The 27,143-nt window shown below is 42.5% G+C and overlaps 1 protein-coding gene across 1 annotated transcript in view; it reads left to right on the top strand.

Moving 5' to 3' along the window:
* The window catches only part of Map3k7cl (MAP3K7 C-terminal like), a 45,934-nt gene extending 18,996 nt beyond the window's left edge, over positions 1-26,938 (top strand). The window contains 3 exon segments of the mRNA XM_041678531.1: positions 5,906-5,967; positions 16,196-16,311; positions 26,574-26,938. Coding sequence (XP_041534465.1) covers positions 5,906-5,967; positions 16,196-16,311; positions 26,574-26,754 — 359 coding nt within the window. The 3' untranslated portion in view covers positions 26,755-26,938.
* Positions 26,939-27,143: the final 205 nt, after the last annotated feature.

Raw genomic sequence — 27,143 nt, 5'->3', positions numbered from 1 at the left:
TGTCAATGCAGACATAAGTCTTTTTTTCCTGAATTTTCAGTCTATGATTGACTGAACTTGCAGGTGTGGAACTTCCATAATCATAGAGGGCCAGCTGTGTGTACCATGCTGTGCTTGATGCCTTTGGGGAACTGAGTTCCAATGATCTGAATCTGAGTAAGACCATCATCAAAACGTTCTGAGAGAAAAAGGAAAAATGATGGAATCATCAAGATGACAGGGACAATAATGAAACAGAAGAGTGCTTCAATGAAACATAAAATTTGCTGTAAGCTGCACCAAGTCCTTCTCTGCATTAGTTTATTCATGGGTGGTGGCACAGTAGCAGGGTGTTGACAGAGGTTTCTGTCCTGCCCGGTCCCATAGCTGTTCAGTCCCAAAGAAACACACAGAGGACTACAGAAATCAACCTGCCTCTTTGTGCCACTGCAACCACAATTTTTTGTTTAGTTTAAAATTTTTATTTATTTTATGTGTATAGGTATTTTGCCTGCATGTATATCTGTGCATCATGTGTATACCTGGTGTCAGAGAAGGTTAGAAGAGGGCACCGGCTCTCCTGGCACTACAGTTATCCCTGGAACTAGAGTTACAGGTGTTGGTGAACCACCAGATAGGTACTGGGAACTGAATCCAGGTCCTCTGGAAGAGTAGCCAGTGCTCTTAACCACTGAGCCATCTCTCCAGCCCCAGCTTTTTCTTTTTGGTGTCTGTATATGGTATGTTATGTGTGTTGTGTTGCTGGCTTTTGCTGTTGTTGTTGTGTGTGTGTGTGCTAATTTAGATATGTGGAGATACACATTTGGGTGCATATATGTGTGTGGGGAGGTGCGGAGGACATAGTAGAGTATCTTTCTCTACTGCTTTCCACATTTATTTATTTATTATTTATTATTTTTTGTTTTTTGACAGAGTTTTTCTGGGTAGCACTGTAGACTAGGCTGGCCTCAAATCTAGAGAACCACCTGCCTCTGCCTCCCTAGTGCTGGCATTAAAGACATTCACCACCACCGCCTGGCCTACCTTTATTCTTTTAGGCAAAGTCTCTCACTGAGCCTGAGGTTCATTCATTCCCAGGTACCCAGGTTGCAGGCATAAGCCATACTGCCTAGCCCTTTACATGGTTCTGGAGACCAAACTTAGACCCTTGTGCCTACACAGCAAGTACTGTACCAACTGCGCTCTCTCCCTAGCCCACAAAACAGAGTTATTCAGAGGATTCAGAACAGGACAGCTTGTGTTCTGTATGGGGTGTGGGATGGGCTTGGGAGTGTCTTCTAAATGTGGATCGTCTTCTTCTGGACTCCGCGTATGAAAACTTACGATCTTTATAACAGGATTTAGTGTCTTTTACTCTATACTCCAGTTATATCTATGATAGAAACAATGTCTGTGGGGCAATAATTGATCCCAAAGTCCAATAAAAATGTTGCCCAATCAAGAGAGTATTTAGAAAAGCAATTTTCAAATATTGGTTTGCAGAACCATTTGATGGAGTTTTCACTTCTCTCACTTGAAACAAAATAAAAACAGATGTAACTAGGGAATTTAGAGTACATTGCTTTAGCATACAAAAGCAAAATTTATAAATATGATGGTCACCCTTTTATTCTAAGTTTCATATAATTTTTTTTATTAAAGCTTCTCTGTGATGCACAGGGAAACTAAGAATGTATAGTAATTGTTTTTGAATCATTTTCACAAGCTAAATAAAAATTCGAATGCAACCTAAAGTGTAGTTTCCAATATTTTGGGAGAACTTGTTCTCCCAAATACAAGTCTGGGCAATCATTGGCTCCCAAGGTGAGCAGCAGAGTGGTACAGTGGGAAGAACCCTGGGTAGGGAAGCTCCTCGTCTCACAAGGTCACTAGTCATGGCGCTTTAGAGAGCTCCTTCTTGTGACTTGTGCCTTACTCTGCTCTCAGTGAACTGCGCCAGATGCTCGCTCAGCCCCTTCAGTTCAGAGTTCTGTCCTAACTCAGATGTAATTCCTAGACTTAGTGAATTTTGGCTTCCAGACTTAGTGAATCTCCTTTATCTGTTTCATGGACAAACAGCTCGAATGGTTTAAGGGTCTCTGAGAAGAGAACGCCCTTGAAAACCAACCAACATCTGCTCAATGGATGCTGAAGCGAGCCCATCATAACCTGTACTGTGGTGTGCCCGTGCGGCTGGAATGCCGACAAGAGAGTTCTGCCTTCAGGATCACGTCGCGCTTAGTCATATCACAACTGCCAAACAGGCAGTGAGCATCTGTTTATTAAAAAGAAATCTATTCCTCTCTTTTCTCTCTCCTTTGTGTATCTCATCCTTGCTGGAGAGATGGTTCAGAGGTTAAGAGCACTGCCTGCTCTTCCAGAGGACCTGGGTTCAACTCCTAGCACCCACATGGTGGTTCCCAACCATCTGTGATGCAAGTCTCAGGGGATCAGATGCCCTCCCTCTTCTGTCCTCTGTGGGTGTGAGACATGCATGATACAGAGACATACATGCAGGTAAAACACCTCTACACAAAACAGACAAGCCTGTTTAAAAACTATTTTATAAAGAAAAAAGACATTCCTTTGGATAGATTTTGATTGGTCCTTCTCTTAGGTTGTGCTGTGTTGGTCACGGGCTCTTGGGCATTTTACATGAATATTCTACTATTGGGGCTCACCGCTTCTTCATGCTATGAAGTACACATGGCTTTGATATTATTTTCTCAATGTATTACAAGCTAGGATAAAGTGCTTTTCTGATTCAGGATGGAGTCTGAGACCTTACTGTACACATGATAGCCAGTAAGTATCTGGCAGTTAAATCATAGTAAAAATGCAGTTATTCTGGGATTTTGTCCCACTTTAAATGTATCTAGTAACTGTCCTTTTTCTCCTTATTAGAAAAAAAAACAATTAAATATGCCCAGGGGTCTCTTGGTACAGCTACCGTGCAGTCTGCTCTGTGCTTCTGGGACTGTCATAACAAACTTGAGCACTCTCAGGGACTCCGATCCATCATCGTGGTGGAAATGTTTTACAACGATTTGGCCCAATGTTTGGGCAGCAGCTGCACTACTAGCCCGCCTGAGTCATTTTCCAGTCATTTTCCAGCCCTGTGATTCATCAATCTGCTTTTAGAATATTTGCCTATTTTTAAAGCCAGTCAAAGAAGGCAGCCACTGTTTAAAAGTAAACACCCCTCACACCAACACGGGGTAGCTCCGTGAGCAGCTCCTCAAACCCCGAAATTTCTGGCAGGCGAGGCTGCCAGCTAAAGCAGATGGCATGGAGCAGGGAGATGCCGGTTGGCGTTCAGAGCTGGTAGACTCCTCGCATCTGTCTTGGGTTTGCTTGTTTCCGCTGCTATTTCCTGCTTGGGTTAATCCAGTTTGATCCATTCTGAAACAAAAGTCTTGCTTTCATTCTGCTTGTCTGTAAAACATCCATTATGTCAACTAGCCTTTCAGTCAAAGAGGTCCCATCGCAAGCCTGTGTTTAGCCACAAATTAGTTTCATAGTCCTGCGTGGCCCAGCGCGGTTGGCTGTATATAAAGACATTGATTTCAACATTGCTTCATTCATTCTGGGTCGTATCAGGCTCTGGCCGTCTACAATATGGCAGGGCAATGAATGGGTAACAGCCCACTCTTTTTTTTTTTTTTTTTAAATAATGAAACAAGAAGGAGTGTGCCTGCACAGTGGGCAGGATGACTTAAGTGTCAGGCAGCCCTGAGCTGCACGCCTCAGTTTTTTTTTTTCTAGAATTCTAGCATGCCCTGTCTGTTTGTATTTTAATGGAAGCGACTTCTCCTTCCATTTGTCTCCTCATCTGCGGTAATCGGGGCTGGGAAGCCAAAGTACAATATGCTCTGATTTACTGTGCCAAATTACTCTGGTCCTGAACCTGGTGAGCTCAAATCATCGTGATGTCTAGGCTTTTGGAACTGTACTGAAGTATTAAATACACCCAAGACCCAAATCGGTCTTCTAAACCTTTTAATGGGAGGCTTCACTACAATGTGTCAGGTAGTGATGATTCTATATAGTTTCTTTGGCAATGATGGTGTGGATAGAGAAAGCCATAGGAACTGGCTAGAACTTACTGTTCCTACTCTGATAGGAAGGGAGCATCCGAGGGGCACAGGCTTTTTACCCTTCTCTGAAGCCCATGTTTAGGAGTACCAGTGAATCCTGGGCACCCACTGACCAGCCAACTGAAGTCAAAAAGAAAGTTTCATGTTGGTGATATATTGCCATTATTTTAGGTCACTTTTAAATGGGAGTATTATTTTAGTACTCTTGACCAAAATATACCAATTGCTATTGAGTGACCAGACCCCTGAGGGGTTTGGTAGAGATTAATACCAACCTTGTTTAAATCATCTCTCTGGATTGCTCTTCGGGCTGAGGAGGGAGGGGGACTTGATTGGGGGAGGGGGAGGGGGAGGGAAATGGGAGGCGGTGGCAGGGAAGAGACAGAAATCTTTAATAAACAAATAAATTAAAAAAATAATCTCTCTGGTGATTGTCTTCCATGCCTTCAAAGAGCTGTAATCCCCCAGAAGCCTCAAAAACCCTGTGTATTTACTACATTTTATTTTGAACCATGCTCTCAGTAAACCGGGAGAGGATATAGTCGGTTCTGTGTGTTTGCGAGTTTGCTATTTGGGATTAAATCAAGGGTAGGGAAAACATAAAACCATGTAAATACTGAACTGGTAGAGACATTTTCTTCTTGTTATCCCTTAACCTGTAGAATACAAGGATTTTCGTAGCAATCACATTGTACTTTGTTAGGGCTATTGAGAGATGAACGTATGTGTGAGGACACATTTAAGTTATGTGTAAACACTTCATATCATATAAAGACTTGAGTTGAGCTTCCTCTGACTTTTATCCATGAGAGGTCATGGAAGTAAATCTCCATGGAAACCAACCATGACTGTCCTTGTCTCTTTGTTGTGTATGGCCTGCATAATTAAAAATGAACATTAATTAGTTTTATCAGTGAATTTGGTTAAGTTAATAAGAATATAAAAAACAATGCATTTTCTTGCTTTATTATAACTTGAAATGGTTTTGGTTTTAAGTGTATGTGTATGTTTGTGTGTGTATGTTGTATTCTCTGGCATGTACGGGGGAAGGGTTTAGAAACGAATAGCGAGTATCCTTATGGAACTAAAGTTCTCTAGAGGGACAGATCCTGTTAAACAAAACACCAAGGCTGGATTAGCAGCCTCTTCTTGAAAAAAAATTGGGTAACTTGAATGTCAGAGGCAACGTTTCTGCCAAGTTTCCTCACAGGCTTCCAAGACTCTATTTTTTGAAGGAGCAAGAGCTGTTTTTTGTTTAAGGGACTGTGTAGGCCACCGAGGACACAGGTGCAGCAGTTGTGTGGCCTCAGGCTCGTTCAGAAACACAGCTGTGGATTCTGATCCAGGTTGGCAATGTTGCCCAATTCTATGGGGAGAGATTCCCTGTTGGGTCACTGGCTGTTACTCGCAGGAACCCCGAGTGAGGTCTGGAGAGCTGCCTGTAAACGGTGGATTGTGATAAGAGTGAAGGGCACAACTAAGTGAGGCTCCTGTTTTTCACACGTCCTTCTGCCCTGCTGAGGTTCCCTGGCCACCCCATCAGCACCTTGTTAAAGTACTTTCATGCATATCATAGTTTTTGGTTTGGGTTAATGTGACAGTATTAAGTAGCGCTTTTAAATTGGAGCGCTCCTAGAGTAGACATTTGAGGACACGCACACACATGCACAGACACACACACACACACACACACACACACACACACACACACACACAAAACACTTTAAAAAACTGTGTCAGGCCATCTAAGCTCTCTGTGCCCAGAAATGAAGGGTGATGCTCATGAGACACAGGGCATGCGGAGTAATCATAGTATTTTTGTATTTTAGACGATACACCATCCGAAGATACCATTCCTTTGGTCTTCCCAGAGCTAGAGCAGCAGCTCCAGGTAAGGATTCTGCAAATGTTTGCCTGGTTTCCTGTAGTGCCACAAACCCAGTGACCCGGGAAGTGGCAAAGTGGGAAAGATGGATTGATACGCAGGGAAGAGGGCTTCTAAGTCACAAACATTGGTATTTCAGAGCTCCAAGGTCAGATAGAAACAGTTATGGAAGGGCCCTGGTTATCCAGCTATGATACCTGGACTACAAATGCTGAGTGAAGTAGCTGGAGCTGAGACTGTGCCTGGTCCCACTTTCCTTTGCCATGATGTCTCCAGGCATTGGACTTTAGCTCCATTTTGGGTTAATGATTTAGTATTATACTCTGCAGAGAAAGTTCGTTGATGTGGGAGTCCCCTCTGTGTGCTCTGAATACCATTAATGAATTAAAAAAACTGCTTTGGATCTATAGCAGGGCAGAGCTTAGGTAGGTAGGGAAGACAGAACTGAATGCTGGGAGAAAGAGGGCGGAGCCAGAGGAGATGCCATGGAGCCTCTGCCAGAGTCAGACATGCCAAAACTTTGCTGGTAGGCAACGACCTCATGGTGATATAGAGACTAATAAAAATGGGTTAAATTAATGTAAGAGTTAGCCAATAAGTAGCTAGAGCTAAGGGGCCAAGCAGTGATATAATTAATCCAGTTTCTGTGTGATTATTTCAGTTCTGGGCGGCTGGGACAAACAAGTGGCCCCCTCTTTCAACAGTTTGTCATATTGCCAACTCTTTGGAATAATAACTTTTTTACTACCTGCTTCATTTCTCTGACAACGTCTAGTACAGCAGTTCTCAACCTGTGGGTAATGACTCCTTTGGGGTCATATATCAGATATTTATATTGTGTTATATTATTATTCTTAACAGTAGCAAAATTACAGCTATGAAGTGGCAATGAAATAATTTTATGGTTGGAGGTCACAACAGTGTGAGGAACTGTATTGAAGGGTCCCAGCTTTAGGAAGGCTGAGAAACGCTGCTCTAGTGGATTGGAGCAAGGGGGAGTTAAGACCTTCAGAAAATTGTTGGTTCAGCTGATGAGGAAATAGTTTCTAGATGACCTATAGAAAGGTCATCCCAGCAGACCACACCAGTAGAACATATCGAAATGGCTTTTGTTGTTTTTTATTTATTTGTTTATTTTTTAAAAAATGGTTTTTCTAGGGTTTCTCTGTGTAGCCTTGGCTGTGCTGGAACTCACTCTGTAGACCAGGCTGGCCTTGAACTCATAGAGATTCGCCTGCTTCTGCTTCCCGAGTGTTGGCATCACCACCGCCTGGCCAGATTTTTTTTTTTTTAAAGATGCTCATTTATCTTCTTTTAATTTTTTAGATGCTATATTCTGGCATTAGGCAAAGGAGGTTTTAAATTTATTTATTTATTTTTTTTGTATTTGGGGCTTCCACCTACATGTCTGCCTGCGTACCACCTTTGCGCTACTTACTGTCAGATCCCCTGGAACTGCAAGTGCAGATGTTTGTGAGCTGTCATGTGGTTGAACTGAACCTGGGTCTTCTAGAAGAGCAGCCAGTTCTCTTAGCGGCTGGGGTAGCATCTCAGAACCAACACCAAGCACTCAGACGTGGGGTATCATCACTCCCTTCCAGTGATGTTTACATGACCACCTATGTAAGGCTCACTAAAGATTGCACAGTAGGCGGAAAGCTATCAAGAGAGGATGCTGTAATCCCAAAGATGCCCTCTCCAGCTGTCAGTTACGTCTTCCTGTTCCTCCGTGCTCCATGCAGGCTCTTCTGCCTGGTTCTCAGGCTGCCGGTGTCTCATCATGCTCCCCTTACTCCCACACTGGTCCAGCATCTTTTCAGCATGGAGAGCTATTCAGTACTCCCTCTTCCAGGCAGGCTCCCTTTCTTTCACATGGCTTGAGTGCTGTCCTCCAGGGGCTGTCTATGGATACACCACTGGTAGAACAGTCGGGATCGTAAAAGGAATAGTTCCCTCTTTATTATACTGTCATCTCAAAGTTGTCTAATTGTCATAAAAATCATGTGAAAACAGGGGTCAGCGTGTTTTGAAAATATATCAGCAAGTCAATTCAGGTTCCTGTTCCGCCATGAAATTATGGATCATGCATCCTAAGGGTTTTGTTATTGCTGTTGTTTTTCCTTGTATGTATGGTGTTGGAAAAATCATTTTCCTCCTTGGACTATCAGCGTCTTCCTTGCCTTGTGGCTCAGGCTGTAGAGGATTTACCGCAACAGACCACACAAGTAGAATGCACACCGCACGCGGGTGATCCAGATAATTTTCTGTTAGAGTATCACCGAGTCCATTTGAGTTTTACAGCTTTAATTCTATATGACGTGTACTAGAAATTAAATTGGTTTAATTATTTTATTCCAGTGAGAAATTTCCGTCTTTGTTTTTGGTGGGTTAGACATCTGGATGCATAGTTTCTGCCTCAGGGGTTTTGAATTTCCTCTTCAGTGCGGTTATGACATCACCTCTTCCTGAACAGTAAGGACTTTACTAGCCTCACAACTAAACATGTTCAAGGACCTTTGGGAGAGGTGAGATGAGACTGAGTTTGTTATTAACGTTCACAAGCTGTCAAGACTTTTGGATAGAACTACTCGTGTCTAGAACTGTTGCTTATAATCTTTATTCTATTTTCCAAGGCATGAGTGGAAAAAAAAATACAGCAAGACAGCAAAGACTGAGGAGGGAAAGAACACAGTTTTTGTTCTCATGCTTATCAGAAGCATACAATTTAAAACCATTCTGCATCAAGAAGTCCTGTTTTAACAGCAATGAAACCACTTTATGTTCAAAAGAAACCTTCCCCCCTACTTTCAAACAGGGAAGAGGGGAAGAAGTCTTCTTTACAGTTAGACTCGAGTTCTTCTATCTTGTAGTTCTTTCTCTCTGACTGTCATAATCCACTATGGGAAAATAAACATCAGTTAGAAAGAAGAGCCTTGGCTGGGCGGTGGCGGCACACGCCTTCAATCCCAGCTCTCGGAAGGCAGAGGTAGGTGGATCTCTGTAAGTTTGAAGTCTACAAGAGCTAGTTCCACGACAGCTAGGGCTACTACACAGAGAAACCATATAAGAAAGAAAGAAAGAGAGAGAGAGAGAGAGAGAGAGAGAGAGAGAGGAGTCTTGTGGTTGTCACTATACAGGAGACTTGAAAACTCACCAAGCAGAGAACAAACAATGCCAGATGTTACTACGGTTTCCCTCTGCAAACCCTGGGAACAGTTCCACCACTGCACACTGACTCTGGAGTAGGCAAGGGCCATTTTTCTACATGTGATCTCATTTGACTCTTGCAATAATTATAGAAGTGGTTTCGTCTCCACTTTATACGTGAGAAACTTGAGGTCAAATTTTGCTCTAAATCAATTTGCTGATCTTTTGCTTAGTCCCTTTCATGGGGCACATGGGCTGTTTAAATTAGTTCGATAAGCTGAGATTTGTTTTGTTTCTGGTCGGCAAGGTTACTGTGATGTAGTTCTAAAACCGCCTTGTAAAACTTGCTGGGACTTTCTGATATCCTCTGCACATTCCTTGGTAATTTATAAAGTGTAGCTATAAAATATCTATTTGGTAGATAAGCTAACACCAATTTGACCCCCAAGTTTTTTTTCTGTTGCTTTGCCAAGAATGTGGACATGTTTGAACATGTAATTCATGATGCTTCTATTTTCACAGAAGCCAAAAAAAGCCTTGGGCAAGAATAGCAATGACAGACCTTTCTCTTGATGTCTCTATTAATGCAAAATTCTGGGTCACGGACCTCAGAGTAAGGTGGAATTAAATGAACATTATAATGTTCATTTCTAGGCCCCGAGCCTCTGCTGAAGGGCAGGTGGGAGGCTAATTTTACATTCCGTTCTTGAGCTTAATTTTCCAGATCTCTTGTGGGCATCAGGAGCAATATTTGGTATAGCAGGTTTAGATTATATGAACAGAAAAAAAAAGTGATATTCTATGTATACTTCAAGAGTAAAGGAAAATTTATTGCTTTTCTTCAGGAAAAAGTGGTTTTCTTCTGTTTGGAGCAGTGTTGATAGACTTCTTATCTTTTCTCTATCTGGAAATATGATGGGATTCTTTTATGGTCCAGTGCAAGACCAAGTCCATCCTACAGCCCAAGTAGAAGGGTTTACATTTTAGTCACTGTGGTTTAACACAAAGCTTGCTCTCTCCAAGACCCACGCTCATCAGCCGCTGTGTGGAGTTAACTACAGCTGTCTCATACTGTAGCAGTAATGAAGGATGGCACCGAGGAGGCAGAATGAAAATAAAAATTAAAAATAAATAATTGCTCAGTCAACATAACTAGTTTGCCTTGGGGCTGGAGAGAGGGCTCTGCAGTTAAGAGCACTGGCTGCCCTTTCAGAGGTCCTGAGTTCAATTCCCAGCACCCACCTGGTGGCTCGTCTATAGTGGAATCTGATGCCCTCTCCCACAGCAAAGGCATACACGCAGATAGAGCACTCATGTACGTTAAAAACAAATGGTCTTCCTTGGTGAAATTCTTAATTGGACTAAGTGATTTATTTCTTAATGCGTCAAGCAAAACCAAAGCTGAATGCCTTGGACTCCTTTTGGATGTTCTCTCCAGCAGGTCAGACACTTGGAAAACAACGATCTTTAAAAACAAAAACAAAAAACTAAATTGAGCAATAGTTCCAGCGCCTTTGTCCTCTCATCTGATGGGCTGGCAGCGACAGGTGTCTCCGTGGTACACACTGAACTTGCCTTTCCTCAGACAGGGTCCAGTAAGTCCACAATCTGATGTCACTTCTACAAATAGACGATTTCAGTGTCCCCTGAGGAGTGTAATATACCGTTATCTGGGCAGCCTCTCCAGAAACTTCTTTTAGTGCTTACCTCAGTTTATCATTTGACACCTGGGAAATGAAAACATTGAGAGAAAGATGAAGCAAGACCAGCATCCCTGGATTCCGCTACCAGGATGTCTTCAGTACCTTCCTGGAGCCATGGACGGCAAAGGCTGGAGGGACGCGGGGCACTGAAAACAGCCGGCATTTTCTCTGTTGTCCACACATTGATGTGTGTCTTAGTTATCCTTTGGATTTGGTGACCATTCAGAGGTCATATATAGATATTTTAGAGCTTTGCCATAGTAATATTTCGAAAGCCCGGTCATGTTGTTAGGGTATACCTTGTGGGAAGTCTGAGAACTCCTCAGCTCCATTGCTCTTTTCTATCCTCTGGATCAACGGAAAGGACACAAATGGGTTTTACTCCAAGCTGTAAAATGTGTTAAGTTGCGCAGTATAAATTCCAGCACACTTACTAGGATTTTACTGTATGTATTGAAGAAGTGTCAGTTACTATAATAAATTTTCAAACCCTTAAAGTCTTAAAATAATAAAATTTGAGTGACCATAATTGAATGTGCTCCAGATCCTCTTTCCTCCAGTCTGGGCTAAGTTTCTCTTAGGTTTGGCAGACAATGCTTGTTAATCTTGAGAGACACTAAAATGGAGTGTATCCTCTATGCTCCCCTCAAATAGGTAATCCTGAGAATCAAAAAATAAACACAAACTCCACTCAGCCACTGTAGAATGTTTGGCTTCCTAAATATATCTTCTGTGTGGGAAGCTGGGGTAGGAAAAGTCAATTCTTGCATTTTGGAAGGGGACTGGGCCAGCAGTTTCTGAAGTAGCCAAGCAGAAAACGGAAAGGCTTAAGCCGGCTTTGCCCCTTGCTGAGGGATGCTTGGCTGCGTGCTTCTCACGGGCTCAGTTCCAAAGGACGGAAGACACTTCTGGAGGCTGTGAACCGATGGCCGAGGTGGTACGGTGTGGTTCAAGCCGCATTCTTGGAACCGGAGCCTGCGGTTTGGTTTCTGTCTTACTTCATTGTGTTAAATTAGTCGTGGGGATTGGGCTGGGTACCAGAGGCCATGATGTGCCCCGCCCCCACCTCCGACTCTGTGGTGGTGTAATTTAAAACCTTTGCAAGCTCAGTTCTCTCAGGAAAGGGGGTGAAGAGGAAATGACCGCGGGAAGCGGGGGAGGGGGGGACTAGGAGGGCTGAGGGGGGGGGGGGCGGGCTCTGACCTCATCCAAGCCCCAATCTGTGCCTTGGGAACCTGTGTTTCAAAGTTGGCTTGAAGCAACGCTGGGAGAACATCTTTATTTATCTACTTCGAAATCCAGTAACAGATCTTCACACAGAGTGATACTGAAAACAGATTCTGTGATAACACAGCAGCTATGTTCTAGGGTCTTAAACAATTGCTTTTGGTGATGGGTTGGGGGAGACACGGAGGGGCGGGATATCAGAAGTTGAACCCAGGGCCTCCCAAACGCTAGGCATGGGCTCCGCCTCTAGCGGCTTCCCAGGCTGTTCTAGGCTCCTTTCACATCTCACTATTTTGAGATTCCTTTGGAGTGCAGCCTTGTTCCTTTGAGGAGAGGTGGACTAAGGGCATCAGGGTGTAGGAAGTGCAGCATAATAATGCCAGGGAACCAAGGACGGTGTCTCCTGATGGAAGAGGAAAGCACAGACGTGGAGTTGCCTAACTGCCCACCCCCACTCAGCATGGGATTTTGATGAACACTATTCTCTCTAATAGGACTAGTTTAAATCGAGTGTTGGGAATAAAGACAGCATCATTTTTTACTGCTGTTTTACTTCTTCTTTTTTAAATAGTCTTATGTAGCAGTTTTGTGCTGAACTCAAAGTCAGGGGTGACTTTGAACTTTTGCCTCCTTGACCTTCACATACTGGGATTGCAGGTGTACACCATGACTGACAGAAACTGTTGCTTTTATTTCCCAAAGTTAATGCTTTCTGTCTATCTATTCCAGGAATTTTTGTAGCTTTTCCTTAAGTTTTCAGTTTGAACATGTGTTAAGCGGGATCAACAACCAAGGAAGTCATCCGTGCCTGGGTTTAGATCTTTCCTTACTTAAGCAGATGGGTAGTTCTGGTTTTGCTTTTTAAATATATATGTATTTATTTATTTTTAAACAAACTCTAGTAAGTTTCCCCTAAAACCTTTGCTGGTTTACATTTCTCCAGCCCGTGCTGACATGCTTCTAATGATATCAGAATCACCCGGATCAATGAGAGCCAGTGTGCTCATTCTGCAGTATTTGCCACATATGCTATGTTCAGTTCATCATCCTTGCCGCTGCGGTGATGGACACCGGTTTTGGCCAACACGGCATCTTATTCTATCACAGAGTTCCTCAAAGCTGGGCAGTTGGCAATGATGAAAAACTCTCCTCCATCTGCTCATCTTCAGAGTCACGGACTTCGCAGGGGGATCAGAGGTTCAAGGCCGCCCTCAGCCACGTAGTCGGTTCAGGGCCAATGTGATGATCTAGAGCCTATGTGAGAAAACACGGCCAGGCGTATTAGGAGGCACAGAGTGGCACAGTGGTAGTCTAAGTTGCCGTAGTTAGGAGACTTTCACTGATTGGAATTTCTTCTGGGATGCAAACCGCGTGCAGGTAAACAAACTCTTCAATGAATTTTCTGGGCTCGGATAAATGTCTAGTGTCTTCAGATGGCCATGGAGTCTGTCAGCCAGTGCACATGCTGATTTTCCCGGCAACATTGGTGGTTAGCCGCGCATGGCCTGGAATTTTAAAATGTGGTGAGAATTTGAAATTCCCTGGCAAAACAGTCAGGGAGGACAAAAGCTGAGTACAGATGAGACACGCCTCAGCCGGCAGACCCCGGGAGGAAGACATCTTAGCCGGGCTAGGCAAAGAGGAAAGTCTCAGAGGAAACTGTCTTTGCATCAACGTGGACTATGGCTTAAAATAGGTAAAAGAAAGCTTGTCATGCTAGTCACTTCTGAGTGTCACTTCCGCTGCCTAGCTAGGCCCACATGCCCTTAGTAGTATCACCACACTGCCTAGCTTTAAAAATAAATCCTTTCAAATAGTTTTGAAAGCTGATATTAGTTGTAAAAACTAGGTTTTATTATGGCATTTTCATCTATGTACATAACGTGTTTTGACTGTATCCAGCCTCCCATTACCCTCACCTGTTCCTCCTCCCCGCCCGCAGGTCTCCTGCCTCTTCCAAAATACTGATTTCTACAATTAAGAGATGCCAGTTGCCCAGATGCAGTGGTGAACTTTTGTAATCCCAGCTGCTTGGGTACCGAAGCTTGAGGAGACAGGTTTGGGGGTTACCTGGGATGCACCGTGAATGAACTCAAGGCTGCTTTTGGCAAGTTAGTATGATACTGTCCAAAGATAAAAATGTAAAAGGCCTAGAGCTGTCACTTAGTGGTAGCATGCTAATGTCCCAATAAAAACGGAAGTAAAGGGGCTGGAGAAGTGGTTCAGCACCAGGGAACAGTGGCTGCTCTTCTAGAGGATGGGAGTTCGATTCCTAGCATCCACAGGGCAGTTCAGAACAGTCTGTAACTTCCAGGGGACCCAACACCTTCTGGCTTTTGAGACTATGCATGAATGTGGTGCACAGACAAACATGCAAGCAAAACACCCAGACTCATAAAATTAAAAAAAAAAACCAACCACAAATCCAAAATCATGAGGAAAACGTGCTAGTTATTTAAAAGAACCGCAAGGTGCGAAGCAAAGGAAGGAGGAGGGGGGAAGCTTCCTTGCCTGAAGGAAGTGTACTTGTGATGTTCAGTTTTCTTCTCAAAGCACACAGAAAGGATGCTCCCGCCTTGACTGCCATCATCTTTATTCTCGCAGGCACACAGTCCTTTAGATTCTTGGCTGTGGCATTAGGTCGCTGCGGAATTTGCAGTTCAGGTGCTTGTGGGTGGCCACCGAATTGCTGCATCCTGCTTGAATGTGGTGTTCATGAGGGCAGGATGGGATGTGGACTCTCACGGCTGCCAGCAGGCAAGTCTTCTAACAGGGCACAGATGATTTAAAAGCTTGGCTCGGGAGCCCGGGTATGTTGCTTTCATTCCGCTAACAGTTATACCTGGTAACGTGCCAGCGTAACAGGTGAGAATTGGTGAAGGGTTGAGATTTCTGGGCTACAGACTGGAGGAGCCAGGAGTCGTGAATTCCTTTGGCAGCTGCTTTGTCGCCTGGGGTGAATTATATTGTTGTAGCACTGTGTCCTGGTTTTCCATTTATTTCTGTGTTGAAAAGGGTCATGGTTACAGCTGGCTGGGCTGGCATTGTGAATATGTTCATAGGGGTCCAGGGAAAGATGCCACGTAAAGTGGCCAGTGTCAGATTCCACGTGAGTTAAGTGACATCAAGGATTTCACACAAATGTAAAATTTGTCCCAATCAGAATTCGAAAACATGGCAGAACTTATTAACAAGTATTCATTGTGCACATCAATGAGGTTCAGTGTGATGTGTCAATAATGTCTATGTCTACTTAGAATTCTACTTCCTTTGAATGAGACGGGCGCTCTTAGCTGTCAGCCAGCGCACACGCTATATTGAATTGCTGCTACTTTCTGAGCAAATATGACACCCCAAGAAATCCGTGTGCTGTGCTTGGAGAATATGGGAGCAAAGAACAAGATCCATTAGTTCACACTTTACTGGAATAAATGAGTGAGAATAGTACCTAGTCAGACACTGTTTGCCTGCATAGACCATAACGACAAGTAGGACCCAAGAGCTTGTTCAGCAACCAACTTCCATGCGTCTCAGATTTTACATATTTTCCATAAGTAATTAGGGGGTGATTCAAAACCTCTCTAAAAGACAATTAGAAGACCATCCCAAACAGTAGTGCTTTAAATCACACATTGCTGATGTGGAAATAAGAATTACAAAGCCATGGCGGTCTTAGTTAAAAATGATTTCTGGAGGTAGGTATGGTTTCCATGTTATATGTAGGAAAAGTTTGCGACCTGTTTTCCTCATAGATGGGAGGGAAGAAGAAATTCAGATCTGTTCTGTGTTCCGCCTCATGTGCCCCGAGCAGGGTTTAGGGTTCTGGTCCTCTTTACCCGCAGGACTGCGCCACTCTCGTGGGCTTGGCCTCAGGATTATAGGCGTAGGGAAAAAAATGGGGGGAATTGAAACAGACGACTGGAGTATTTCCTCTGATCTTTTCTAAAGCAGTTTACAAGTTCTAAGAACAACCACAGATCGATGGGGCAGGTAGCTAACGTGTAGTAGGTCTCGGGGCTCCAGTTTCCGGTCGAGAGGCCAGGAAAGGCAGTGTTGGCAGGATCGCCTCAAACAGAAGCCGCCCATCTCCGCTGTGTTCGTTGGCGGTGCTGCTTTCTGATCCGGTGGACTGATTGCCTTTCTCCTCGTTTGTGCAGCCTCTGCCGCCATGTCACGACTCCGTAGAATCCATGCAGGTGTTTAAACAGCACTGCCAAATAGCAGAGGAGTACCATGAGGTCAAAAAAGAGATCGCCTTGCTCGAGGAAAGGAAGTAAGTACTCTCTTCTACTGAGCAGAGACTGCGGTCGGTGGGTTGGAAGGGAGGGGATTGTGGGCACACGCAACAGACCTTCTGTGGATCAAATGCCTCTCCCCATTGACTAAGAAAGGGAGCTGTGGGCGTGCTTCCACTCAAAACGTAATTGGTTTTGAAATGAGAGATTTTAGTGAGAGAAATTAAAATTGCCAAAATACCATCCAGAGCCATGCCATATTCTCTCTGGCTGTACCCAGAGACCTCAGGGCACTTTGGCTTGGAGTGAACTTTAATTGATGCTTAAGCAGTAAAGGTCCCCCATGAAATGAAAACCCTTTTTAGAGTTATGTAAATGCATTAGTTGACTAACTGCATTTTATAGTCCCAGTAAGTTTTCATCATGATAGCGTTTATTATCATTACGGGTCTGCTAGGCGAAGTTAGACAATTCAATTAATTGGAGCACTTCAATTTTACCGACTGTTTCATGAAACCCAGCTTCATTGCGCTTTGTTCTGCCAACATTTTTTCCTCACTGACTGTTCCCTTTTTTATTCCTGAAAAGCATTATATTAAACACTATGTCCTCATCCTCTGGCCAGTTGGTTCTCACACACTTGTTAGGGAGATCTGTTGGTAGTATTGACACCTCTGACCAGGACGTGGTCCCAATAAAGCATAGCTAGACAGGCATTTCTCACCGTTGAGCTCCTGAAGCCTTCTCTATTATGTACACCTAAATGCTAAACACATCATTGTCAGGATGCGTATAGAACTCACAAACACGACGGTTTTCAACCTTATCTTTCTTCTTCCCTTATCTTACTGCAGTGACACAGCTTATTTATTACTTAATTTCTGAATGAAAGAAGGTGACATGTGCTTTGCTTACGAAAAATCTTAGGACTCTTGAGACTGCTGCTTGGAGGTTGGATATCTATGCAGCCGTGGGTTTGGTAGACAGACAACTGCATATACCAAATGAGCCCAGCCTCTTCAAAATTCCCTGCTTTGCTTCATTTCAAACACAAACATTGACTTGAACTTTTGGTTATGAAAGATTAAGAACTGTTAAGAAATCAGAAGGCACAACTTTTAAAATCCAAGGCTTTCCTTTTGGTCACAGAGTTTTGGTAAGCTGTTAAAAAAAAATGATTTGATTGCGTTTGTCACCACAGCGTGACTTTCGAGAGTGGCCGATGTTATAGCCACAGGAGGACTTAGGACGAGTAGCCTGTGAGTGCATTTTCTGGGCACACACAGACTGTTATGGCACGACAGGGAAAAACGCACCTAGGTAGTTCGTCTTTATAGATAACTCTTCACTGTCCGTCTTCTTGAGGACTTTGGTATTTAATTTAACCTCATAAGGGGCATTTTTCTGGCAATATGAGAATCACCCACTCTAAGAGTTACTATTTTTGTGTGCCGCATTTTGAACTATGACAGGATCATGGTGTAAGAATGGTTAATGTTAGGGATCTGGAACTTGTTCCCACGGCTTGTGTTGAGAACAATGATAACTTGTGGGTACCACCGCAGCATCAAAGGAAGAAGGACTCAAGTTGGTTTCAGAAAGAAGCAGCTAGCTGGTTAGGGAAAAACCTTCTAGGACCTCAAAGGAGAAGCCTGCCCCCTAGGGACTCATAAGGCCATGTGTGTTTCTGTAGAAGTCATCTTATTCCTTCATCAATTGTATCTCAATTCTTTAAACAATTGGCTACATACAGGGCAAGGACAAATCTTTTACTTTTCCCCCCTTTCATTTAGCTTCTCAAGTTCCTTCTTCTCCATTCCCAGTTCTTTTATCTGGGTTTAAAATTTTCTGCTTCAAATCTTGGTTGGTGCAATATTGTGTTTTCCTTCCTGTGTGTGTGGCTTTTTTCTTCTTTAAAATTAATAGAACTCCCACCTCTTCCTCTCCCTTCTCTCTCTGGAGGCAGTCTCATGGATCCAGGCTGGGAGTCAAGCTTACTGTGTACCCAAGTATGCCCTAACTCCTGGTCATTCTTGACCTTCCTGATGGCTCAGTCATAGGCATGTACAGCCACACCTGTTTATGAAGAGCTGGGAGTCAAACCCAGAGTCTCCTGCATGCTAGGCAAGCACTCTACAAACAGACCTGCACTCCCAGTCCCAGCACCCAATTCTGGCCTGGGTTTCACAACCTATAGTAACATGCCTAGAGACCCCTATAGAACTTCCTAACTTGACCCCGCCTCAACTGTATCAGCCTATTCCCATTCCCAGGACATAGCTGGTCCTGTCTGTGTCTGCTCCACATGCAGCAGTTCCTCTAGGAAGGCCCAGCCCCTGTCCTCATTCATGGTGATCAGATTTTTTTTTCTTCAGAAATGAGGGAGAAACTGGAGAGTTAGTGCTATCAGGAGTCACGATTAAGTTTATTCCTGTCATTATGACTCTCTCTCTCTCTCTCTCTCTCTCTCTCTCTCTCTCTCTCTGTTAGGCGTGCACTCTCTTTAGCATGTCTTTTCTGCCCCAGGAAAGATCATAGATCATAGATGTCAAATATAAATTAGGTTGATTTACAGTAACCTGTTATAGGTTGCATTAATGCCCTCTGCGTAAACATATTTTGTTTGTATTGCTACAGTCTCATATTTAAAATATGACTTGATGTTAGTAAGGGTTGCTAAGATAAACTGTTAAATCAAAGTGTGGTTGGAGTCACCACCGCACAGAATCCATCCTCTAAGGGCTGTTAGCAGCACTGCTTCTCATTACGCTGTAGTGAGCCAGTGGTTCATTTTACAACAAATCTTTTTCCGAAGCCTTTGTTTTCAAGCAAGGTAAATCCAGCCATACGGATTTGGCCCAAGCAATTAGCATTCCATTAAAAAATGATTTTGATGAGAATTTCTCTCCCAACCCTTCATAAAGTGTGGCTGACTTTGATGCCTTTGGCTCCTGACTTATGCAAGTGAGAAATAAGGATTCTAAAGTATTTTAAAAGAGAGGTTTTCTTTATTGGGGTTGTTTGTGCCCAGCCGGATGCTTGAGCTTGAGACTGAACTTCTCTCATGTCTCCAGAGGAGGTCTCCCTGCATCAAGTTTGAGAGGACTCCCAGTGAGAGAAGAGTTAGCTGTTCCTGGTCATATCTGTTGGGTGGATAAAGACAGTCAAACTTTCTCAAAGTTTACAAACTTACGGCAGAGTAAATCCTATTTATTGAAATGTATTTCTGGCTTATGACCACTATTAGCATCTGTTAAAAGTCTGTTGCTATCTTGAGGACGCCAGTGCTAGTGGGTGGAAGTGGTGTGTCCTTGTGGTACCCACGTGCATTTCCCTGATGGCTATGATGTTGCACAGCTTTACCTGCACTTCTGGGCCATCTCTATGTTTCCTTGGAGAAATATTTACTTAGATACATTGCCCAATTTTAAGAGGGTTTTCATTTTATCATTGAGTAACTATATAACTTTAGTGGTGGGTTCAGGTGAAGCATTAGAAGTTTTTTTTTTTTTTTGAATTGGGAAACCACAAACATTACAAGAGCTTCATGCTTATGTCTTACTAATATAAAGCAATTATGGAGAACAATAGCTTATCTAGGGGAGCGCTGTACTATGGGAAGGGGTACTTAGGTAACTTGTAAAACTTCAATGTAAAAATAACCCTCCTTTCGCTTGCCGTTTGTCATGCTACTTAACTCATTCTGAAACTGCCAGCAGAGGTTTTTGTGTTTAAATAGGAACACTTGCTGCCTGATATTATTTTCAAAGAAAGATTTTTAAGCAAGTTCTTGGAAAGTCTCTCAAAGTTGGGGGACAGAGAGGAGCTCAATAGGCCACTGTCATAGAGCGAACAGAGAAAGGCCAGTTTTGTCTACAGCACTCCACTCAAGGGTGAGGTTTGTAAAAATGTTGTAAAGTTTGAACACACGCAGAACTGCACCTCTCTCTGTACCCCAGGCACGCAGGTCTTATGCATTTACTCAGTCTAAAAATTGGGTTTTCCGTGCCATCCAGGAACAGCCAGAGTGGTATTTCCCCCAGGTGTTTATAATAGTGGGTGGGCACACGGTGCAAACACCTATTCTCCTTCTCATGATGTCTGATGTGTGCAACTTCCTTCCTGGGGAAAGTATGGGATCTGAGTTCATTTCCCAGCAGCGAGGGTGTGCTTCCCGAGACCAGTTGAGCAAGTTGACCAAAGGAGTCTGAAAATGGACTGCTGAAGGCTTTGCTTGAGGAGGCAGAGGAAGGGCCAAAAGGATGCTTTTCATTTAAATAGCTAGTTTTGTGTTAAATGTCAATATTCCAGACATCACCTGGCTGTGAGATTATACTTTTTTAATGCCCCAGTTATAATGATTGGATCTCTAACATCATCTAACCCAGGGCTGTCCAGTCTCTTGACTACATTTTTTTCCCTTTATCTTCTGCCTGAGACCTTATTAAAATGGGCAAGGCATTTGTGGACTCTTAATGAGTGTATCTTTAACTTATTTCCATTACCAGGGAAGCAGCAACAATACAGTCTCCAGAGGAGCAGAATAAAGAAGCGTCTTCCTTTTTACTTTATTACCCCACCTGAGGATCAGCTCAGGTTGACCAATAGAGTGAGCCCTGCAGCCTTCTTTATTTAAAATAGTGTTTCTTATAAGGAGACTCTTCTCCCTCATCGCCAACCCAGGACCACGCTAATATCTAGAGAAATGTCTGAATTCCTGACCAGGAAGTGAGGAAGTTGTGTCTAGCGTCTAGCGATTGAGAGCCAAGGATGATGCTAAGCTTCCTGTAATGCCATTGTCTAGAGCAGACTCTTCAGGTCTAAATGCCAACCATACTCACATTAAACAAACCTTTGCTTAGACTCAATCTCACCCCCACCCCGCAAGGGTACAGTGTTGTCCTCTGGCCTGCTTCTGCCTCCTCATTTCCTAGTACATGTATGCATTTACTATTCATGAGCCATTAGCACCATTGGCAGATTGAATTTGGAAGCCTCAATTCAACATCATTCATTATCTCTCCATCATTAAAAAAAGGAAGGTAAGATCTTCAATCCTTCACTCATCTGGAGGCATCTGCTTTTTCTCTCCTATATAAATATGAGCCTCTGAACATATAAGCGCCACCAAGTCAAGGGTTTGAATTTTTTAAAATAAAGTTTATCCTACTAGCTCATCAGAGCCGAACTGTCTAGAATTGTAACTTTTTCTCGATAAAAATCCCTAGTTAATTTTGCAATCACCAAGGACCATGATAGTGATTCTTCCAGTCCTGTATATTGGGTTGCTAGCCTAGCCTTTCATGTCTGGGTCATCTCTCCAGCCCAAGAGTGATCTCTCTAGATCAAAAAGTATTTGTACTATCAATGAATCAACTTCTTGGAACCTAAAGAATTTCCTACATTTTGAAACTAATTTCCACATATTTTTAATCTTTTTTTTTCTCTAATACTTTCCCTTCTCTCCTTTTTCTTTACAAGTAGAACGTTTCCAAGTCTGTGGCTTAGGATGGGAACATTTGATGATTCATGGTAGATCCTAGGGGTGTGGCCCTCAGACTGCTGGGATACAACATGTAGAGTATTAGGCTACAGATTCTTAGCATCAAAAAAAGATTCCCATAGCTATGTCCTCCCTCCCCCACATTCTATGACAGTGGATGAGTGATAGACACGATAGCCTGAAAGGTCAAAGTTGGGCCCATATTTTGCCTCATTGTAAACAATGAATTCTTGTTGGAATGATCTGTTTATAAAATAGCTTCAGTAGCTTGACGTGCCTGGCCTTACTCATGACTTGCTAATAGATGAACATAAATGTGTCTAAATAAATAAGTTCCAAACAGGAGACAGCAGACATCTTGGCAGTTTTTATTGGCTATCTATATAATTACTTACATGAAGCTAATTTAGAAACCTATCAGCCGAGGCTTCTTGATTGTAGTAAAGGAGAAATTATTATTGACATTCTCTAGTGTAGAGAGATGGAACTAGACAGTCTCAACCATTCCCTGCAGTTAGAAAGTCAGTGATCCTGCAGTTGGTCATCTCTAGAAATGAAAACAAAAGACAGACAGAAAGCATCAGGGGATTAACTGAAGTCAAACAGAAAGCCAGGAAAGTAGCTATCCTTGGACCTGGTACTAGCCACCCCCAGACCGTGCAGTGAAAGTGGAACTCTAAATGGTTTGTGTGATGTAGGTAATTTAAAGTGAGAGGGGGCCCCAGGCAGACCAGGGATGACCTGATGGGTGGAGAATTTGCCACAGTTCTCTTTCTCAACCCCATGTAGGGTTTTTCTCATTAATTTCTTTAAGATCATTACAAGAGAACTTTTCCTGATCAATATTTAATTATCAGCATTTTCTGCTTTACCTGTGCTCAGGGACACAGAACACTAAGACTTTAATCAGGACAGGCTTGATTTATGCCTTTTTTTATTAGCTGTGTGGCTTTTTTAATTAGAGCACTTTGAGTTAGGTTTCCTTTCTCTTAAGATATAAATGATCTTTCCCTGAAGTACTTTTTTTTCTTCAATTATTCATTTGCCAAGTTTTTATTGTAAACATCTTGGAAGATCCAGAGATCAGCTGGAGCCCATGGACTTAGTGTATGTGCCTGTGTGTTCCACACCATCCCCTTTGGTCCTGCTGGGTCCTCCATCTTTTGGAAAGCTTGGTTTTGCTCAGCCAATACCAAATTGAGTGGTTAAGGGAGTCTATCAGGTATAGAAAGAAATATTCTGATTTAACTTTTGCCCCTTCATAGATAATTTTGAAGGTTTCAAACGTACAGAAAACCCAAAAGGAAGTGTCACAAATCCTCTTGTGTCTTTTACTGGATTTATTATTAAAACTTTCCCAGAACATGCTTTGTTCTTTCCTGCCAATGAGGGATATTTTTCCTGTAATTGTCTAATATTCCTCATGTATAGTGTATGCATTTTAGGTTGGGTGGGCAAGACCACAGCTGTAATGCCTGTTCCTCACAGGCATGTGGTACCTATTTGTCTCCATGGTGACAACAATGCTCTTGATTTGGCTGAAGCAGTCACCCAGGTTTCTCTTCTCGTCTATCCTTTGCAGTTCATAAGATTTTGTGGGAATATACTTGGAGAACATGAAAAAATATTGTTCCTCATCAGATTTTCTTTCACCCACTTGTCCTACATATCCATATCTGAGTATGCTTTATAGTGTATAGAATATGCTAACACATAACTTAAGTTTACCTGTTTCTATTCATCTATGTTTTTTCTTTCCTTCGGTATGCCTTACATTCCTGCTTCTTTCATCCCCACATCTCCTTGTCTGTTATAGGAGGCTGCTTGTTTGTTTCCCAGCCACCAAACTCCCAAAATAATCACACAGAAAGTATATTATTTAAATCACTGCTTTGCCAATCACTTAAGTGTATTGCTAGCTAGCTCTTACATCTAGAATTAACCCATTTCTATTAGTTGATATTTTACCATGAGGCTCCATGGCCTACTGGCAAGGTTCTAGCTGGCAGCTTGTGTCTTTCCCTTCTGGTTGCTACATGGTGTCTCCCTGACTCTGCCTCCTTTCTCCCAACATTCAGTTTAGTTTTCCCTGCCTAGCTCCATTCTGCCCCACTATAGGCTCAAAGCAGTTTCTTTATTCATTAACCAGTAAAAACACACATTTTAAGAAGAACTTCCCACACCATCTGTCCTCTTCTTTCTTCCCTGAGCCTAAATTCCTCCTGCTACTTACTCTCTCTGCTCAGAAGTCCACTATACCTCCTCTACCACTATTGGTCATTCAACTTTTTATTAGATCTATTGGGTGCTTTAGGCAGGCAAGGTAAGACAGCAACATATCTTTACATAATTAAATACATGCAGCACATCTTTACATAGTTGAATAAATATTCTGTAACATGAACAAATGCAACACATCTGTACATAGTTAAACAAATGCAACATATCTATACACAATTAAACAAATGCAACATAGCTGCACATAGTTAAACAGTTACAATACATCTGTACATAGTTAAACAAATGCAACATATCTATACATAGTTAAACAAATGCAACATAGCTGCACATAGTTAAACAATTGCAATACATCTGTACATAGTTAAACAAATGCAACATAGCTGTACATAGTTAAACAAATGCAACATAGCTGCACATAGTTAAACAATTGCAATACATCTGTACATAGTTAAACAAATGCAACATATCTATACACAATTAAACAAATGCAACATAGCTGCACATAGTTAAACAATTGCAATACATCTGTACATAGTTAAACAATTGCAATACATCTGTACATAGTTAAACAAATGCAACATAGCTGCACATAGTTAAACAATTGCAATACATCTGTACATAGTTAAACAAATGCAACATATCTATACACAATTAAACAAATGCAACATAGCTGCACATAGTTAAACAATTGCAATACATCTGTACATAGTTAAACAATTGCAATACATCTGTACATAGTTAAACAAATGCAACATAGCTGCACATAGTTAAACAATTGCAATACATCTGTACATAGTTAAACAAATGCAACATAGCTGCACATAGTTAAACAATTGCAATACATCTGTACATAGTTAAACAATTGCAACATAGCTGTACATAGTTAAACAAATGCAACATAGCTGCACATAGTTAAACAATTGCAATACATCTGTACATAGTTAAACAAATGCAACATATCTATACACAATTAAACAAATGCAACATAGCTGCACATAGTTAAACAATTGCAATACATCTATACATAGTTAAACAAATGCAAAATATCTATACATAGTTAAACAAATGCAACATAGCTGTACATAGTTAAAAGCAAATGCAAAATATCTATGCATAGTTAAATGCAGTATAGCTGTACATAGTTAAAACAAACGCAACACATTTGTACATAGTTCAACAAATATTCTGTAACAATATCGCAGGCCAGTGAGATGGCTTAACAGGCAAGAAGCTCTTGCCATACAAGGTAGCCCACCTGAGCTGGATCCCCAGAACTCATAGTAGAAGGAGAGAGCTGATTTTATTGCATGTTGTGGCACACACACACATCTGCATGCACACACACACACACACACACTAAATAATTTGAAAGATCACTGTTTTGAGTGATTGAAAGATCTCTGGGTCCTAAACATATTCCAAAGACCCATGATTTTGGAGAAATTAAAATAAAAAAGAAGATCAATACTTAGGCATTGTAGTTCACAACTATAAATCCAGCACTTAGAAAACTGAGGCAGGAGGATTGATGCACATTTAAGGTCACCCTGGGCTGTTAAAGGAGCTGCGGGCTAAGTTCTTGCTGCCCCGGCTCCTGGCCGCCAGCTACTTGGCCCATTAGTTCCAGCCTCTTACTGGCTAGCTCTTACATATTGATCTAACCCATTTCTAATAATCTGTGTAGCCCACGAGGTGGCTTACCAGGGAAGATCTTAACCTGCGTCTGTCTGGAGTGGGAGAATCATGGTGACTGCCTGACTCGGCTTCTTTCTCCCAGCATTCTGTTCTGTCTACTCCACCTACCTAATTTTCTGTCCTATCAGGCCAAGCAGTTTTCTTTATTAGTTAACCAATGAGAGCAACAGATAAGATACAAGACCCACCTCCATCACTGGGCTACATAGTGAGTTCCAGGCCAACTTGGGTCTGTAGAGTGAGGCCTTATTTTGTCTGTTGTTGATGTGAGGATAGAACACTGCAGCCACAATGGAAACCAGTGAGAGGCTTTTCAGAAATCTAAAAATAGAACTAGTCTATGACCTAGTTACCTCTCCAAGGCACACACCCAAAAGACTTGCTATACATCTTGCTACAGAGACACTGACTTATCCATGTGGATCATGACTTTTTTTGAGTTGGATCCTAACTTCTAATTGTTAAATACTCACATCCAGGGGGATGTAAATGAGTAAAGGGCAGGAATCTGGGAAGTGGCCCATGAGAGTGGAAGAAAAGGCTTCAAGGGAAGTGTGGAGACAGTCATAGAACATAGTAGAAGGGGGGGGGGGACTGGGCTCTGAAGGGTACAGTGTGGGAAGGAGCGAAAGAGGGAGAGATGTATAAACATCCCATGTGGAAGGAAACCTGTTGCGTTGTAAGCTAATAAAAACATAAAGATACTGAAAGAAAAGGGAAGGGAAAGAAAAGAAGAGGAAAAAGTAAGGGGTGTGGTTGGCGGTCAGAGGGCAGACACTGAGAAGCACAGAGAGGGGAGTGTGGATTGCTGGGTATGTGTGCAGTACAGCCCATGCTTCTTCCCTGTGTTCTGAATTTCAGAAAGGAGCTCATTGCCAAGCTGGACCAGGCAGAGAAGGAGAAGCTGGACGCTGCTCAGCTGGTCCGGGAATTTGAGGCTCTGACCGAAGAGAACCGGACACTGAAGATGGCCCAGTCTCAATGTGTAGAACAACTGGAAAAACTCCGCATCCAGTATCAGAAGAGGCAAGGGTCCTCCTAACATCAGTCGGTGAAATGTGAGCATACGAGGTTGCTGGCTGCTTTGCCCTGGCCAACAAGATTTGTATCTTAAAGGGGACAGAGAGTAAAATCTACTGCTTCTCTTTATTACCCACATGGCAAATGTCTAGAATGAGTTTAGTGCTGCCTAGCTTCCAGCTTGAAAGAGGGATATTTTATTTTAAGCGAGGTCATTACTGCAAAGCTCTCACCAGTATATATTTTCAGAGATCAGAGTTCTTTTCCAAAGATTTATATATGTATATTTCCTAGTTAGAATGATATGATCATACTATTCATTAGAGTAGAAAATAATAAAAATAGAATATTGACTGGTCCCACTGAAAATCATGAGCCATAAAACAAGCCTGGATGATCAGTGTAGTTTCA

Source organism: Microtus oregoni, unplaced genomic scaffold (genome assembly GCF_018167655.1).
Source record: "Microtus oregoni isolate MIOR12 unplaced genomic scaffold, Mior012 000030F_ref0000283, whole genome shotgun sequence".
Classification (NCBI taxonomy): domain Eukaryota; kingdom Metazoa; phylum Chordata; class Mammalia; order Rodentia; family Cricetidae; genus Microtus; species Microtus oregoni.
This window is presented reverse-complemented; position numbering and strand designations above follow the sequence as displayed.